Source organism: Puma concolor, chromosome B2 (assembly GCF_028749965.1).
Source record: "Puma concolor isolate L17-30 chromosome B2, mPumCon1.1.hap2, whole genome shotgun sequence".
In the NCBI taxonomy this organism is placed as follows: Eukaryota; Metazoa; Chordata; class Mammalia; order Carnivora; family Felidae; genus Puma; species Puma concolor.
The window spans coordinates 106,762,568-106,779,172 of NC_141671.1; the positions used below are offsets into that span (position 1 = coordinate 106,762,568).

The window sequence follows — 16,605 nt, forward strand, 5'->3', positions numbered from 1 at the left end:
TGTTGCTCTTTGCTGAACTGAAGAGGAAAACAATCACAAGCAGAACTGTCTTGTAGGCACGTCCCTTGCCACTGATCAAATACTGCTTCACTTGTGAGGACAAATTGTAATCTAGAGACATAAAAGCTGATAGTGGGAAGTCAGATCAGAAACACCAGCTACTGAAAATTCTGTAGCCCAAGGGAATATAAGAGTGGTGTTTTGCTCTCATGCCAACACATTGTTCTAAAATCACAAACAGAAACCTTCCCAATCCAAGATAAATCTAAATGTTAGCATTATTCAGTCTTTGTATTGATTGTTGTGTGAATTCGAGACAGGATCAGCAATCTGTACCTACTATGTCTTGGGTTCAAATGTAATAATCAATGACTCTAATGAGTATCACAGACCCCATCTTGTGTGATTCAAAATTCAAATGTATCTGGTATTTTTGTTTTCATAAGCAGCAGTTTTAAAGAATGATAGATTTGGGGTATTGGTATTTTTTCATAAAACTGTTGCTCATAATGAGTGTTCTACAGTTTAATAATGTATAATATTTCTGACAGAGAAAGCAAGCCCTTAGCTTTCTTTTGATAGTTCCTGAGATGTTAGCTATTGAAGGCTCTCTTTATTTATGCAGGAGTATAGACCTTTAAAGTTAAAACAAGAAACTCCCTCATCTTGACAACTGCAGGGTGTGGAGGATCAGAACTGTTCCAGAAATAGAAGCATAAAACTCAGTTTAAGAAAGTAGTTTCCTACTTCTCCCATCTTTACCATCTGAGTTAATTGGCCCTATGTGTTCTAGAAAATTCTTGCTATGCCGTGACAGACTACTCAATACTTTGAAAGAGTGTGGTGTAGTTGAAAGAGCTAGGAGACTTTGGAAGGCTCAGACTAAGCTGCGGTTTTACCATTTACTGGCTGTGCGACCTTGGACAAGCCATTTTATTGCTCTGTGGCTCAGTTTCCACATTTGCAAAATGGCAATAATAATGCCCATCTCACAGAACAATCGGAGAATCAAAGAGATAATGTGTGCTATAAAACACATTATAATGCACCATATAAACACTAATTACTATAGATTTTTCTTGTAGGTGAGCGTTTTGAATGGAATTCTCCAATATTTAAGGTATTTCCATTACTGCCTATGTTTCATGACTCCATTCTCAGGAAAAGTCAGTTTTGCTGGGTGGTGGTGTGTGTGTGGGAGGGCGCTTTTCAGTGGCAGATTCATGACACCTTATATTTATATAAAGTTTATGATTTATAACATGGTTTTCATTTTATCTCATTTTGATTCAATTACCATCTGTGAAGTAGTCAGTACTGTAATCATTACCATTTTATAGGATAAGAATCTAAAAGTCATGTTGCGAAATTTGTTCAAAGTTGGCTGGGTGGTAGGCAACAAAGAGGGATTTGGGCTAAATTTGCTGACTTCAAATCAAAATTTTTTTCTATTGCACACACTCTCATTATGTTAGAGCAAAGGTTTTAGAGGCAGACTCACAAAAGCTACTAAGGTGTGATGAGAGAATGTTGCTGAGCCTACTGTGGGGGTAGTTCTGGGTTCCGAGAAAAACCGAGAAAAGCCCTGTGTTTTTGGTGGGTGGGGAGTAGTGGTCCTGGAATCAATTTCACTAAACTCTAATGGCTGTGGTATGGTGACATCAGGGCCACCATGATAATTCAGGACATGATGGGTGCATTAGGAAAAGCCAGCTCTTCCTCCAGACTGATTGACCTTCCCCTCCCTCCTGCGTCTTAGGTCAGGACCATAGGGCTTAAGGAAGCAGTCCCTGCCTGGGGTTCCCGTATGAGAACACAATCTGCACAAATACAGCTGCAGCCTGTGGTGCTGGGACACCAGTTTGCTGGTTTTCAGACTGTGAAACCCACTAGCCTTCAGCGGCTCTTATGATCCAAGGAAGCTTGATGTGCCACAGGCTCCTTCTTTCTGTCAGTCTTCACTTAAATAGAAGAAAGTGTAGAGGTTATATTTGTTTTTTTTTTTTTTTTTTAATTTATGCTTTAATTTGTTTTTGAAAGAGAGAGAGGGAGAGAGCGGGGGAGAGGGAGACACAGAATCTGAAGCAGGCTCCAGGCTCTGAGCTGTCAGCACAGAGCCTGATGTGGGCGGAGCCAAAGTTGGACATTTAACTGACTGAGCCACCCAGGTGCCCCAAGGAGTAGACATTTTATATGTTGGATGGACAGGTGACGGCAAGGTATCTTAAAAAGAAAAAAAAAAAAGACCATTTGGTTAGAAAGCCCAGAAGAAAAATGATTACTCACAGATGTAATCATTCACAATCATTGACAAGTTACACACAGGTACTGTTGATGAAGTCATTAGTTCTTTCAACTGTAAACAATAAGGCTTAAGAGTTTGTCATCCGGGGCACCTGGGTGGCGCAGTCGGTTAAGCGTCCGACTTCAGCCAGGTCACGATCTCGCGGTCCGTGAGTTCGAGCCCCGCGTCGGGCTCTGGGCTGATGGCTCGGAGCCTGGAGCCTGTTTCCGATTCTGTGTCTCCCTCTCTCTCTGCCCCTCCCCCGTTCATGCTCTGTCTCTCTCTGTCCCGAAAATAAATAAACGTTAAAAAAAAATTAAAAAAAAAAAAAAGAGTTTGTCATCAACAAACTCCTTTACAGCAAGACTTTGATACCTCGATAGTGACTTCTTATCAATCCATGCTTCATTCATCCTTTCTTACAATGTTGCCTGAAAGAGTGGTCTACAATTTCCTTTTCTACTTCCTCACTTCCCACATGCTCTATTAAATGGACTTTTAAAATATGAAATTATAAACATAAGGAAGACGCGGTTCGTACTACCGAGCTCTACCGAACAAGTTGCTATTTATACTTTAGGCTTTATTTTCAGTAATAAAGCAATACTGATACAGTTGAAATATCCAGTACCCTCCTTAATTCTATTCTGTCCTTCTCAGTTCTGCTACGCAGAACTTGATATTTGTCATTCCTATACATGTTTTTAAATTCTACATATGTTAGTAACCACAAAGACTATGTGGAATCATTTTGTTTTAAAACTTTACAAAATGTCTTATACTGCACATACTCTATAGCTTGCATTTTCCCTTCCAGTTACTCCTTAGGATTTATCCAGGTCCATAGCTGCCACTCTAGTGAATTTATTTTCCCAGCTTCTTATAGCTGAGGTCAGCAAACTTCTTCTGTAAAGAGCCAGGGAGAGGATATTTTAAGTTTTACAGACATATGGACTCTGTCACAACCACTCAACTCTGCTATTGGGGTGAGAAAGCAACCACAGACAATTCAGGAACAGGTGTGCCCATGTGCGAATAAAACTTTATTTTTAAATACAGAGATTTGAATTTCTTGAATTTCACGGGTCACAAAATACTAAACTTTTTTTTTTCCCAACCAAGTTAAAGATGTGGAAACCATTCTTAGCTCGCAAACCATAGAAAACAGGCAGTGGGCCACTTTAGTCTCTGAGCCATACATGATCAACCCCTAGTCTAGAGCATTCTATTTCTGTGGCTTATTAATCTGTTTCTTTGTTATTAGACATTAATAATGAAATAGAATGAAAATACCGTAGTGGAATACTACATATATCTTAGATAAAGCTGGCTTGTTCTTCACATCTTTTATATCCTAATATTTAATCATTTCTTATAAAACTATGTTTAAAATGTCAAAAAGAATTCTCCTTATAACTCGATCAGTTTTTGCTTTATGTATTTCAAAGTTATGCAGTCACAGACCTACAAATTGGCAATTGTTATATCTTCATAATGGATTGTTCCTTTTATTATGATGGGGTGTTCAAAATGAGCTCTTCTGACACTTTTGACTTTGGTTCAGTTTTGCCTTATATTATGATTCCCAGTTATATATATTTCAATACCTCTAGTTTTCAAGCTTTGTGTGCAGTCAAGTTTTAGGTGTCACTTGCAAGCAGTGTGACTCTATTTTTTAATCAGTCTGGAGGTGAGTTTGCTCCAGCTTCGGTGTGGTTGTTAGGAGCATGCCAGACCACCGGGGACCTACTCCTGGTTCTTCTGTCATCTCTGTGTGACCCTGCGCAATTTCCTTAATCTCTTAACACCTCAGTTATCTCATCTGTAAACAAGTTGAGGCTAATATTAGCACCTCATCATAGTTCTTAAAACAGTGACTGGCATGTAGCAAGCACACAGTAATTGTTAGCTCTTTAAAATTTTTTTGTGTGTGAGGGGCGCCTGGGTGGCTCAGTCGGTAAAGCATCCAACTAATCGATTTCAGCTCAGGTCATGATCTCACAGTTGGTGGGATCAAGCTCCGTGTAGGGCTCTGTGCTAACAGTGCAGAGCCTGCTTGGGATCCTCTCTTTCTCCTTCTCTCTCTGCCCCTCCCCCACTCGTTTTTTTTTTTCCTCTCTCTCTCAAAAGAAATAAAATGAAAATTTAAAAAAAAACACACACACAAAAACAAAACCATACAGCCTGAAGACAACTGCCTTCTGGTCTCTACTGTTGTCAGTGGGAAATCTATTGTCCGTCTACTGTCATTCTTTTGTGGCTTACGTACCTCTTCTTTCTGGTAGCTTTTAATAATATCTCTTCATTTTTCACAGTCTGAAGTTTTACTATGATGTATTTATATGTGGATTTGTCTTTATTTACACTGCTCAGAACATCTAACACTCTTCTGATGTGGGAACTTTCTTTGATTTTACAAAATTCTCAGTCACTTCTCTTCAAATAGTATTTCTCTGCCTATCCCCTCATTTTTCCCTGCTGGAACTCCTATTATGGAGTTGCTTAATCTGTCCTCTGTTTCCTTTTCCTTGAATTGGATTTTAAAATATATTATTTTATTTCTTTATCTTTTAATACTCTACTTTGGGTGAATTCCTCAGCATTATGTTCCAATTCACTAATTATGTAATTAACCATATCCAGTTGAGAGTTTGAAAAAAGAAATTTATTTCTTACTCATTTTTTTTTTTAATTTTTTTTTCAACGTTTTTTATTTATTTTTGGGACAGAAAGAGACAGAGCATGAACGGGGGAGGGGCAGAGAGAGAGGGAGACACAGAGTCGGAAACAGGCTCCAGGCTCTGAGCCATCAGCCCAGAGCCTGACGCGGGGCTCGAACTCACGGACTGCGAGATCGTGACCTGGCTGAAGTCGGACGCTTAACCGACTGCGCCACCCAGGTGCCCCTCTTACTCATTTTTTATCAGCCCAACCAAGCCTAGTCCAATGCCTTTTACATAGAAGTTATACAATAAATATTTGCTGATGAAATAAATATAGAAAACACCTTACATATTTGATCATTTAATTTCTTTTTATAGGTATATAATTTTACTAATACCTATCACATTTTCATATAACAAAAAGATACCTTATAAACAAGTTTGCAACTTAGCTTATAAAGCAACACATTATTATATTAGATTCTGTGCATACAAACACATTTTTTATGCAAAGTTAGAAAGTTAGTTTTGTTGCAATTTGACTTTAGGGGTACCCAAGACTTGTTCTTCTTTTGGGAAAAGCTTTTGGGATGTTCTGGAAGAACTCATAGGTTATGGATGTTCCAGACAGCCCTAAATTTTGGGTGTCTCTATTATTTGGTAAGTTCTGTTACGCCTTTTGTCATAATTTTATGGTAACTAACTCCTGGTCTAGTACAGGGTAAGAATGTTCTCCGTTTTGCTGCCAATGCCCTATTTGCCGGTGCTGATCAAGGCAGCACATGGAAAGATGGCAGCAGTTGCTGTGCAAGCAGGCCATTCTCTTTTTAGTGGGAAGATACACTGAAGTAGTTTTCCCTGTCACTCGTACCAGATGAATCTCTCTAGTTTCTTCCGGCTGTAATCTGAAGTACATTTATTAGCTCAGGATTCACAAAGTACATAAGGAAAGATGCCTGAATCCTTTAAACATGTTTGAGGATATTGGGTTGCTTGACACAGCCAGTTAAACCAGTAAGGTCCCATAAAATGGTTATAGCTGGTGGAGTCTAACGATCAGAAAGGGCCGGAAGCTGATTCGTGTAAGAGCTTCCCGACGATGAGCCCGACTCTCAACAATATTGTGTCTTCCCTGCAGAGAAGTGGAACATTTATCAATGCTTTAATTGCTGCTTCGACTATTGGTGGGCAACAGCTGTTCTCTTCTTTCACATTCAAATGTCCTTGCCAGGTTGGGAAAAATTTCTACTATGGTTCTGCTTTTCTACTCATTCCAGCCTTGCTCCTTCTGGTTGCTGGCTATGCCCTGAGAAGCCAGATGTGGACAATGAGCCGTGAATACTGCTGCAGCTGTGCTCCTCCACGCCGGAGAATCAGCCTCTTGGAGCGCAAGCTGGCTTGCCTCAGGTTCTTCAGCATCACTGGGAGGGCACTTGTTGCTCCGTTAACATGGCTGGCGGCAACCCTGCTGACAGGCACCTACTATGAATGTGCGGCAAGTGAATTCGCATCTGTGAACCATTACGCAGTATTTGACAATGTCAGTGCCAGCAGACGGGAACAGATCCTAGCTGGGTTTCCATGTTGCAAATCAACTCCATCTGACATGATCCAAGTGAGAGATGAAGTAGCTCTTCTGCACAGATACCAGTCACAAGTAAGTTCCTGATGCTATGCTATCCCGTCTTAACTAGTCACTGGACACACTTCACATTCCTACCGCTTCTGATATTGTCTGAATATAAAATGCAAACTAGATGCTATTCATCGAAGTGATTTCTACTGAGTGGCTATTTGATATAGTTAGGATGTTGGGCTTTGGAGTCAGCAGATCTGTTTTTGAGTCTTGCTTTGCCATTTATCAACCTGCAGAACCTTATGCAAGTTATCTAACTTACCCATGCCTCACTTTTCTCAGCTGTAAAACGGGGATACTGGTAGGATCTACCACATAAAGTTGGATTGAGTAATAAATGAGTGCATACATGTAAAGCGCTCCGTATGGTGTCCAGAATCGATATTAAATATAATACATTTTAGACATTGTTATTAAAATTATTATTACTATATAGTATATTATTTAATTCTTTCTGCATATACACGTTCTTAAATATTCATTCCACATATTAACAGTTTGCCTAAAACTATAGGAAGCTTAATTATGACGACAATAAGTTCCAGTGATAGTTCTAAATGTAATGTCCTTAGACAAATTTATGCGAGGGGGTGGAGTGAGGTAGGGAAAAGGCCTAAATCCACGGCACTTACAGCTTAAATTTAAGAAGTGTAAGAGTGCATTCTGTCCGTACAGAAAGAGTAATTGGCATACATTACTCTCTGCAAGGGATTTGGGGGGAAAAACACATTTTCAAACCACTGAAATAAAATTGAAATAAATTATTTTTAAACTACTTATTGCAAAGGCATACACATTTTTTGACCCATCACTTTTTAGTTATTGAAATTTAGGAAGTGATAACGCTATTTTGTTGAAAAAAATTACTATCGACACACAGAATACTCAAGTGTTGCCTATGTCCTGATTTAAGCAAAGTTAGATATCCCATTAAAGTATCTCTGTCTCAACCTTTTATGCTAGCCCTAAAGGTCAGCCAGAGGAACTGTGTGAAGGCAGGTGAGAGGTCAAATAATCAATGGGGGAATTCTAACTTTAAAAAATGTTCTCGCTCAAGAAAAACTAAGACGTAATATACACTGGTAAGATCTTCTTAAAGTGATAATATGTTATTTAATGCATGCAAGGACTTCTGTGATAAGACACAGTTGTATAGTTCTGAGTGCCATCAGCCAGTGGATTTCTTGGACCAGCAGCAACAAAACTAATATTTATTTATTTATTTATTTATTTATTTTAAACAATTTTTTTTAATGTTTATTTACTTTTGAGAGAAAGAGAGAGAGAGAGCTGGGGAAGGGGCAGAGAGAGGGAGACACAGAATCGAAGCAGGCTCCAGGCTCTGAGCCATCAGCCCAGAGCCCGATGCCGGGCTCGAACTCACGGACCATGAGATCGTGACCTGAGCTGAAGTCGGACGCCCAACCGACTGAGCCACCCAGGCGCCCCACAAAACTAATATTTATTGAGGCGCTTCTCATATACTTTATAAATATTTCCTATTTAATTATAACCCTCATAATCTTAAGAGAAAGGTTTAATCAACCCCATTTTACAGACAAGGAAACCAATGCTCAAAGAGTTCATGTAACTTTTGTAAGTTCACAGAGCTAATAAATGACTGATAGAGATATTCAAAGGTCATGCCGTTTCCATTTCACCAGGTTGCCTTTCACAACTACCTTGAACTTCAGTCTCATTTGAGGAATATACACTATAAGTTTCATTATTCTGAGATGACCAACAAGGTCATATTAACTTCAAACCCCTTCTCTGCCCATACTTTATTCTAAAACAGCTTCCTGACATTAGTTTTACCGAATTTCAGTTGATCTTCTACAACCATGTCAAAATTATCTTTCTAAATGCAAACTGAATGATGAGCCCCACCCCATCCGCCATATAATTCTTCAATGATTTTCTACGAGCCCAATCACAAATCCAAATTCTTGTCATGAATACAAGGTCCTTCAGTGTCTGGCTGCTGACCACTTTTCCACATGACTCCTATGACCCCGTGAGGACAAACTTCCTGAGGTTCTCCCAACTCTTCATGCTCTTACTTTTCTTCCTCTCTTCTTAGAGCTCTCCTCAACTTCTTGCATCTGGTGAACTCCTCTTTAATGTTTAAGTCTGAGCATCATCTCCTCTGGGAAGTATTCCCTGGTACTCCTCTTCCTTAAGTGAATTCACTTCTGTCCCATCTGCTTACTGATATCAAAAATGATCACATTTTACCATATTTCTTGGCTTGCTATTTTGTCTCCCTCTTTAGACTTAAAGACTGTGGAAAGGATGAACGCAACTTAAATTATTCACATCTGAGTCCCTATAACCAAGCACCATGTATAGAGAACATGGTGTGAGGTCAACCTGGGACTCAATAAATGATAGCTAATGAATTAATGGGCATCTCAGATGCCCTTTCCTCCACCATGCTGGCCTCTATTAAATTAAACTGCCCTAAGTGTCACTTTGTATGTTTTAGCCTCCACTGAGCGCAGCTATCCTGCTGTGCTCACACCGGTAATTCCAGGACTACCGGTGAATCACAAGCTGTGGGAGAGAACTTCACCTCCGAGACTGTGGCTGGGAAGCTGCCTACTGCTGGCTTCCCTACACGTATGGAACTTGCCTCTCTCACTTTATATAATAATCACTAACTATTGAAAAAAGAGTAATTAAAAAAAAGGGTTTTAAGACTAGAAAACAGGGGCGCCTGGGTGGCTCAGTCGGTTGAGCGTCTGACTTCGGCTCAGGTCATGATCTCGCGGTCTGTGAGTTCGAGCCCCACATCGGGCTCTGTGCTGACAGGTCAGAGCCTGGAGCCTGCTTCAGATTCTGTGTCTCCCTCTCTCTCTCTGTCCCTCCCCCACTCATGCTCTGTTTCTCTGTCTCAGAAATAAACATTAAAAACAAAAGAAAATTAAAAAAAAATAAGACTAGAAAACAGCCATTTATGTCAGTCATTAAAAGAGGAAACTAAATAATTACAGATGAAATATTGTTAATTTTCCTTTCAAAGTATATTTCAAAAATGAATCATAAAACTGGTCAGCAAATAACTATTTAAAGGAGGAGGGAAATTAAAAGGAAAATAATAAGATGCTTTACATTTAGGGACATGAGTCTTCCTTGGTCACAAAAAATAAAAGAAAAGAGCAACTCAGGAAGAAATGTCAATGAATACATGTTAGCACGTTATTATGAAGGCACGTAGGAAGCTACTATTATTATCTATCATATCATCATTTTCATCACCATCATTATCAAATAGTTATTAAGCACCCAAAGATGTTGAGCCTGTTCCTAATGGTTGGGGGGGAAAAGTTCAGCTAAAGCCAAAAGATGTAGTTTAGGTACCTTCCACAAGAGTAATTGGTGGGTTATAGCAGGTGTCACTTTAAGAACAGTAGTTATAATCCATTCCAAGCTAACTGGTCAATATCCTTTGTGATCCAAAAACCAAATTGAAATGGGTGGGCTTATTCTCTCCATCGCACCTGTAGCCATACCAAGTGATCAGCACCTTGTTCATATTTCAAAGACTAGGAAAACAAGCTTCTTACCCACAGTTTACTTCTTACCCCCAGTTTTGTAGAAATCCCCATTGCTATGATTGTCCCTTGAATATTCCCAAATTGATGCTGTTTTTCTTTTAAACGATTATGTGAAGATGCTGGGCTGGATTTTGATCACCTTGGCAACCGTCGCTATCCTAGTGTCCCGCTGCTTGGCGACGTGCTGCTCCCCCCTCCCCTCTCGGCAGCACTGGTACTGGACCAACCACCTCCGCAACGAGAGGGAGCTCTTTGAACAAGCTGCAGAACAGCATTCGAGGCTCCTCATCATGAAGCGCATACAGAAACTCTTTGGCTTCACTCCTGGAAAGGAAGACGTCAAACGCATCCGCATTCCTTCGTGTCAGGACTGGAAAGAGATTTCAGCACCCAGTCTTCTCTGCATGGGGGACGATTTGCAAGGTCACTACAGCTTCCTTAGAGACAGGCTGGATGAGGAGAGTGAGGAAAGCAAATCTGAAGGCATCGAATTACGACCTTGATTATAGCACCTCTCACAGGTCAGGTTGCTTAACAGATACTTTGATGGAGTTTCAGTGTCATCTCTTTAATTTTCTGTGTCTTTTGGTATTTGTTTAAATAAGCCCATTCAAGATGCTAGTTCCAAAGTCACTTTATCTGATCATTGTGCCAATCTTTCTTTTTGGGATTTCCTTGGTGGAAGTGGTAATGGTATAATATAGGTCTGGTGATGCCTCTATTGGTGTAAGTAAAACAATATGGAATTTGAAGTCATATCAAAATTAGAATGTTGATTCTATGACTCAGTATCTCTGTAGAAACTAATATTTCTGAGCCCCATCTTGTTACCTGCACATAGTGGCTACTTCGCAGAGCCGTGGTGAGGATTAAATGTGTTAACAAAAGCACAGTGCCTTTCCTAAAATAAGTGCCAATAAATGTTCCTTTCCCCCTTTCTCCTTGCATCCCATGTCTTTTATCACTATTTCCCTGACTCTAATTTCTGGTTTTATTTCTACCCCTATATAATATCTAGGAACTTTTCACTTGCTTCTACCCCTTCCTTTGATCTTAAATATCTGATCTTTGGGAGCCAGGACAAAATGCCCTTTCTAAACTGGTAACATGTAAGAGAGAAGCTCATGCAGAAAGGTCTTGAGTCATTCTGCCATAACCAGGGGAAGATGATGCATTATTCTATCATCATTAGTATCATATGTTTTTTTGTAGCATACAAATGTTCTTTTGTAGCACCTCCATACTAGGAGCATTTTTATAGTCACAACATATAAAGTTTATTCCAGAAAGTTTCCCTTCTGTGCTCCACTGCAGAGATGCCATCTGTGCCTTTTCATTATCACTTTGTGCCCTTGTTCAAAATCCATTTGGGGAAGTAAGACTGCTATACGTATTTATGTATCCACTATCTACAACTCCAAAAGCAGAGACCTGCCTGACTCTTCTCTGTGACTTTACACCTCTAAAATTTGACAGTTTTGTAATTGATCCTGGTTATTTCTGATATATATAGTGCCTTATGCTTCATGTTTGTCACATTCACCTAAGCAACTGGTTCGTTGGCCAAAATAAGCAAAATGAAGGCGTTTGTGTATTTTTTAAGCCGAAACAATGGCTGCTTACTGGGTAATAATGGACCAACTCCCAATAGTCAAGCTAACTTTCAAGATTCACTTTCAAGGAAACCAGTTACTTGAGTACCTAAAATGCAATCAAATACTTACTATTCTGTTACACAATCATGGAAGAAAGAGTCTATTCTGTATGCAATTATGGGTTCCACACAACGAAAAGAAATAGAAAAAGAATTTTAAGGAGACCATTACATTTTTTTTAACATTTATTCATTTTTGAGAGACAGAGTATGAGTGGGGGAGAGGAAGAGAGGAGGACACAGAATCCGAAGCAGGCTTCAGGCTCTGAGCTGTCAGCACAGAGCCCAGCACAGAGCCCGACACAGGGCTCGAACTCATGAACTGCAAGATCATACCTGAGCTGAAGTCGGACACTTAACCAACTGAGCCACCCAAGCACCCCGAAGACCATTTTTTAAAAAATCTAGAAGTGATGCACTTTGCTAAGTCAGGAGATCTGTCCCTCCCTCATCATTACTTACTGGGCAAGTCAGTTAGTGTCTCTGGGACTCAACTGTTTTCATCTATAAAACATAAATGATACCTTACCTGTTGTAGGGCAAAGGAACTGAAGGAAATGTATTCTTGAGATTCTGTTTAAACCTGATAAGATTTTTGTGTTTATGCTCATACGTATACAGGTCCAGATGTATACAATCTTCTGGAATAGTAGTAGGCCCAGGTTGTCTCCACTACAAGGAAAGTATTACTGAGTTCAATTCTTCCTCTAAAGACATTTGCTGGCATTCCACTTTCAAAAGAGTGTTAATGTACTGATATTTTTCAAATGGCCAAGGGAAGCCATTCCACTTTGTCACCTAAATCCATATACAAAACTGACATGAAATCATGAGAGGGATCGTTAACAAAAAAGAAGTTGTGGAAGGTAACTAGAGTCCTCCTTTGGCTCTGATATAAATGAGCTGTGTAAATATGGAAGATCATGTCCACTTTGTCTCCTCCAGCACTAAAATTCTATCCCTCTATCTGGGAATTTTTGAAATTCCTCCATTTGGAACATAACAGTTAAATCAACACTTTACACCATGCTCAGAATTGTTTTACTAGTGTTTGGGGGAATATTCCACAGTAAATACTCTTTAATAAGTTTTCAGTTAACAGAAAAATCAAAGAGTATATACAGTTAAAGTATTACATCATCAGAAAGAAGATAATAGGAGCGCCTGGGTGGCTCAGTTGGTTAAGCGTCCGACTCCGGCTCAGGACATGATCTCACAGTTTGTGGTTCGAGCCCTGCATCGGGCTCTGTGCTGACAGCTCAGAGCTTGGAGCCTGCTTCGGATTCGGTGTTTCCCTCTCTCTCTACGCCTCCCCCATTCATGCTCTCTCTGTCCCTCAAGAATGAATAAATGTTAAAAAAAAATTAAAAAAAAAGAAAAGAAGGAAGATAATAGTTGTTTATACACATTAAACACCAGGAAACTTTCTTTTCACTAGACCCTGGAAGCGCTTTCTACATCAAACTTCTGTATGACATGCACAGTTAATATTCTAAATCATGTAATTATGATCTTCCACCATAGCTTTCTAGCAAGGGATTTTAAATATTCTTTGGCTCCTCCACATGGCTTCAAAGGGCTTTATGGCATCTGTGAACATTTGAAGGGTAGTACACATCTGTTCCATTTCATTGTATACTATCCATTACCAATTAAATAAATCAAATTCCCATTTCTCGGTGTGTGTGCGTGCACGTGCGTATGTTTGTCTGGAATATTCTTTTGTTCCACAGCAAGTGAGACAAGACTTTTCCATCAGGAACATTGTACTTCCTCCTCTTTATGCCTAATGGATTTATGTAGTTTTAAGACATATAATTAAAGTTAATTATGCGCTAATACTACCTTATATTTTGTTACCAAATGCTTTTGGCTACTACATCAAATGCTGTGGCATATATACAGACTTGCTCATTTCTTAACTTCAACTCTGCCAGCTCTCCCATTCCCCCACCACAATCTAAGCTGCCTCCTTTCTAGGAGACAAGCTTAGATGTGTTTTACTCAACTTTATGTTTTCCAAAGCCGAATTGTGGAATCATACTTCTATTCATCTTCTTTGTCTCCCTTCTCTGTTCTCAATCTTCAACTTTAACAGTCAAATGCAGGGGCACCTGGGTGGCTCAGTCGGTTAAGCATCTGACTTCGGCTCAAGTCATGATCTCGTGGTCCGTGAGTTCGAGCCCCACGTTGGGCTCTGAGCTGACAGCTCAGAGCCTGGAGCCTGTTTCAGATTCTGTGTCTGTTTCTCTGACCCTCCCCCATTCATGCTCTGTCTCTCTCTGTCTCAAAAATAAATAAACATTTAAGAAAAAAAAAAGTCAAATGCAGGGGCACCTGGGTGCCTCAGTCAGTTGAATGTCCAGCTCTTGGTTTTGACCCAGATCATGATCCCAGGGTCATGGGATTGAGCTCTGCATCAGGCTCCATGCTGACTGACCGTGGAGCCTACTTAAGATTCTCTCTCTCCTTCTGTCCCCCTCACATGCTCTCTCCCTTAAAAAAAAAAAAAAATTCAAATGCAAGACTGTAATAAGAAGCAACAATGTGAATTTCCAAACTACTTTTCTGCATTTTGCTTAGCACCAAGGAAAATCACATTAACCTTAAAACTTTGAAAGATCACAGCCAACCAAAGGCCTTCCAAATGCAAGACTAAGTAGTTATTTACTACCTCAAAATATATGGTGTGGAGACACAATGTTGGCTTCTACGTAAATCTATCCAAATTTAGCCCCAGTCACTAAAGAACAGATATTGGCAGGCTACACAGCTACACAACTAGCTCTTTGGGTTGGGGGGCACACATCTCTAAATGTGACCTGTGGACCAAAGAGCAATGAATGGTGTTTCCGGAGAGGTAAATTACATCATTCCTGAAATGGAATTATTTTTTCTGTGCTAACCACTAAGTATGATTAAACTTCTCTAATCTCAGTACATCAGAACCTTACAGAGAAATGGATTTCGATTGTTGTTTACTCTGCTGCCCCCCAGCGGCCAGACAAGTATCTGCACCCATCTGTAGTGGTGATTTTAGTCGTAACAAAATGTAGTGCTTCGTGTATGCCAGCTACTTCAAACGAATTATCCCAAGTCCTCCTTGCAACAAACTGGGAAACAGAATCACATATTCTGATAGGACTTGCTGACATGGAGTTAAGCAACCCAGAGAATGTGAAGAAACTTTGTGTAAAGTTCTACACAGATGAAATGCTTTCTCACTGATATTTTATGAGATAACTGGGGAACCATGGGTCGTAATGGGAACCCAAGCCTATATTACTCCCATAAAATAAGTTCCCCCATTTTACTGATGAGGTAACTGAGGTAAAGAGAAGTCAAGCAACTTGCCAAAGGACCCATACTTACAGTGATAGAGCCAGAATCCAGCCCTGGTGGTTTCACTTCTGATACTACACTTCATAGCACTGTGCTGGAATACAGCAATGGGAGGCAGCTCACCAACCTGCCAAGGCCTTGTAGGTGTCAGGAGGATTCTCCTCCTACATCTGACGATGAATAATGAAAACACCCTGAGCTCCAAAAGTAGGGTGCTATATCACATCTGAGTCCCTCTCTTTCCACTTCCACTCTCCCGGCATGTATAAGGGCTCAGCTTCAAGGCATCATGCCTTCTTCTTTTTTTTTTTTTTTTTTAGTTTATTTTTACTATTTTGAGGGAGAGAAAGAGAGAGAGCGAGCATGGGAGGGGCAGAGAGAGGGAGAGAGAGAAAGAATCCCAAGCAGATTCTGCACTGCCAGTGCAGAGCCCGACCTGGGGCCTGAACTCATGAACAGTGAGATCATCACCTGAGTAGAAATAAAGAGTCAGATGCTCAGCTGAGCCCAGGTGCCCCAAGGCACTGTGCTTCTTAACAAAGTGATTTGTGCACTCTTGCTGGGGCATAACTTTGGATCTGAGGTACTCAACAGCCAGTGGCACTGAATCTGTAGCCACAGACTACCTGCCAGTTTACCCCAGAGGTTCAGGTATTCAATGTATGCAAAGAATGGGCAGGAAGCCACTATAATTTGCCAATTTGTTTTCAACAGGCCATAGTTATAAAAAAGTCGGTCAAAAACGGGTCAGGGAAACGTCTCTCATCATCATAGGGTTTTTGTATAAGTCAATCTCTCTGGAACTTTAATGTTCCCTTACATGAGATAGGGGAGGGTGATAAAATTATGGGAGTGATTAAAGTATTTTAAGTCACAGAGGTCTTTGAAATGCCATTTTTGGGGAAAGGAAAGCTGTTTTGAAGAAATATCCAGAAAAACTGTGCGTACTCACATACCTCAGAGTTTACATACTGTGGCAGACTAAATAATGGCCTCCCCAAAGATGTTCACGTTATAATCCCTGGAATTTGTGAATGTTCCTTTATATTTTATATGACAAAACAGACATTGCAGGTGTGATCAAGGTATAGATTTTGAAACGGGGATATTAACCAGGATTATCCGGGTGGGCCCCATGCAATCACAAGGTTCCTTGTAAGAGGGGCACAGGAGGAATCAGAGTCAGAAAGAAGGCAAAATGGCAACCCCAAAGGAGTGTCAAGGAGTATCAGAGTGACGCCTGAGAAATCAGTCATTGCTGGCTTTGAAGATGGAAGGGATCATGAGCCAAGGAATGCAGACAGCCTCTAGAAGCTGCAAAAGGCAAGTAAATGGATTTTCCCCTAGAGCCTCCAGAAGGAAAAGAGCCCTGATAACACCTTGACGTTAACCCACTGAGACGTGTGTCTAACGTGTGTCAGAACAGAGTTATATACAGTTTTTATAGTTAACAGAACTATAATAAA

General features: G+C 40.2%; 1 protein-coding gene across 1 annotated transcript; it reads left to right on the forward strand.

Annotated features, from left to right (window-relative positions):
* The first annotated feature begins 5,965 nt into the window (after window positions 1–5,965).
* CALHM4 (calcium homeostasis modulator family member 4) lies at window positions 5,966–13,475 on the forward strand. Its single transcript, XM_025925510.2, has 2 exons — window positions 5,966–6,604; window positions 10,260–13,475. Exons 1-2 carry the CDS (start codon window positions 6,047–6,049, stop codon window positions 10,644–10,646), a joined length of 945 nt encoding a protein of 314 aa, XP_025781295.1. The 5' UTR covers window positions 5,966–6,046; the 3' UTR covers window positions 10,647–13,475.
* The last annotated feature ends 3,130 nt before the right edge of the window (window positions 13,476–16,605 follow it).

What these genes read in the sequence shown, in the direction of transcription:
- CALHM4 (XM_025925510.2), top strand. Translation starts at nt 6,047, where the DNA reads ATGAGCCCGACTCTCAACAATATTGTGTCTTCCCTGCAGAGAAGTGGA. An exon ending in TGCACAGATACCAGTCACAA is followed by an intron (nt 6,605 to 10,259) that starts GTAAGTTCCTGA and finishes GATTATGTGAAG; the next exon opens with ATGCTGGGCTGGATTTTGAT.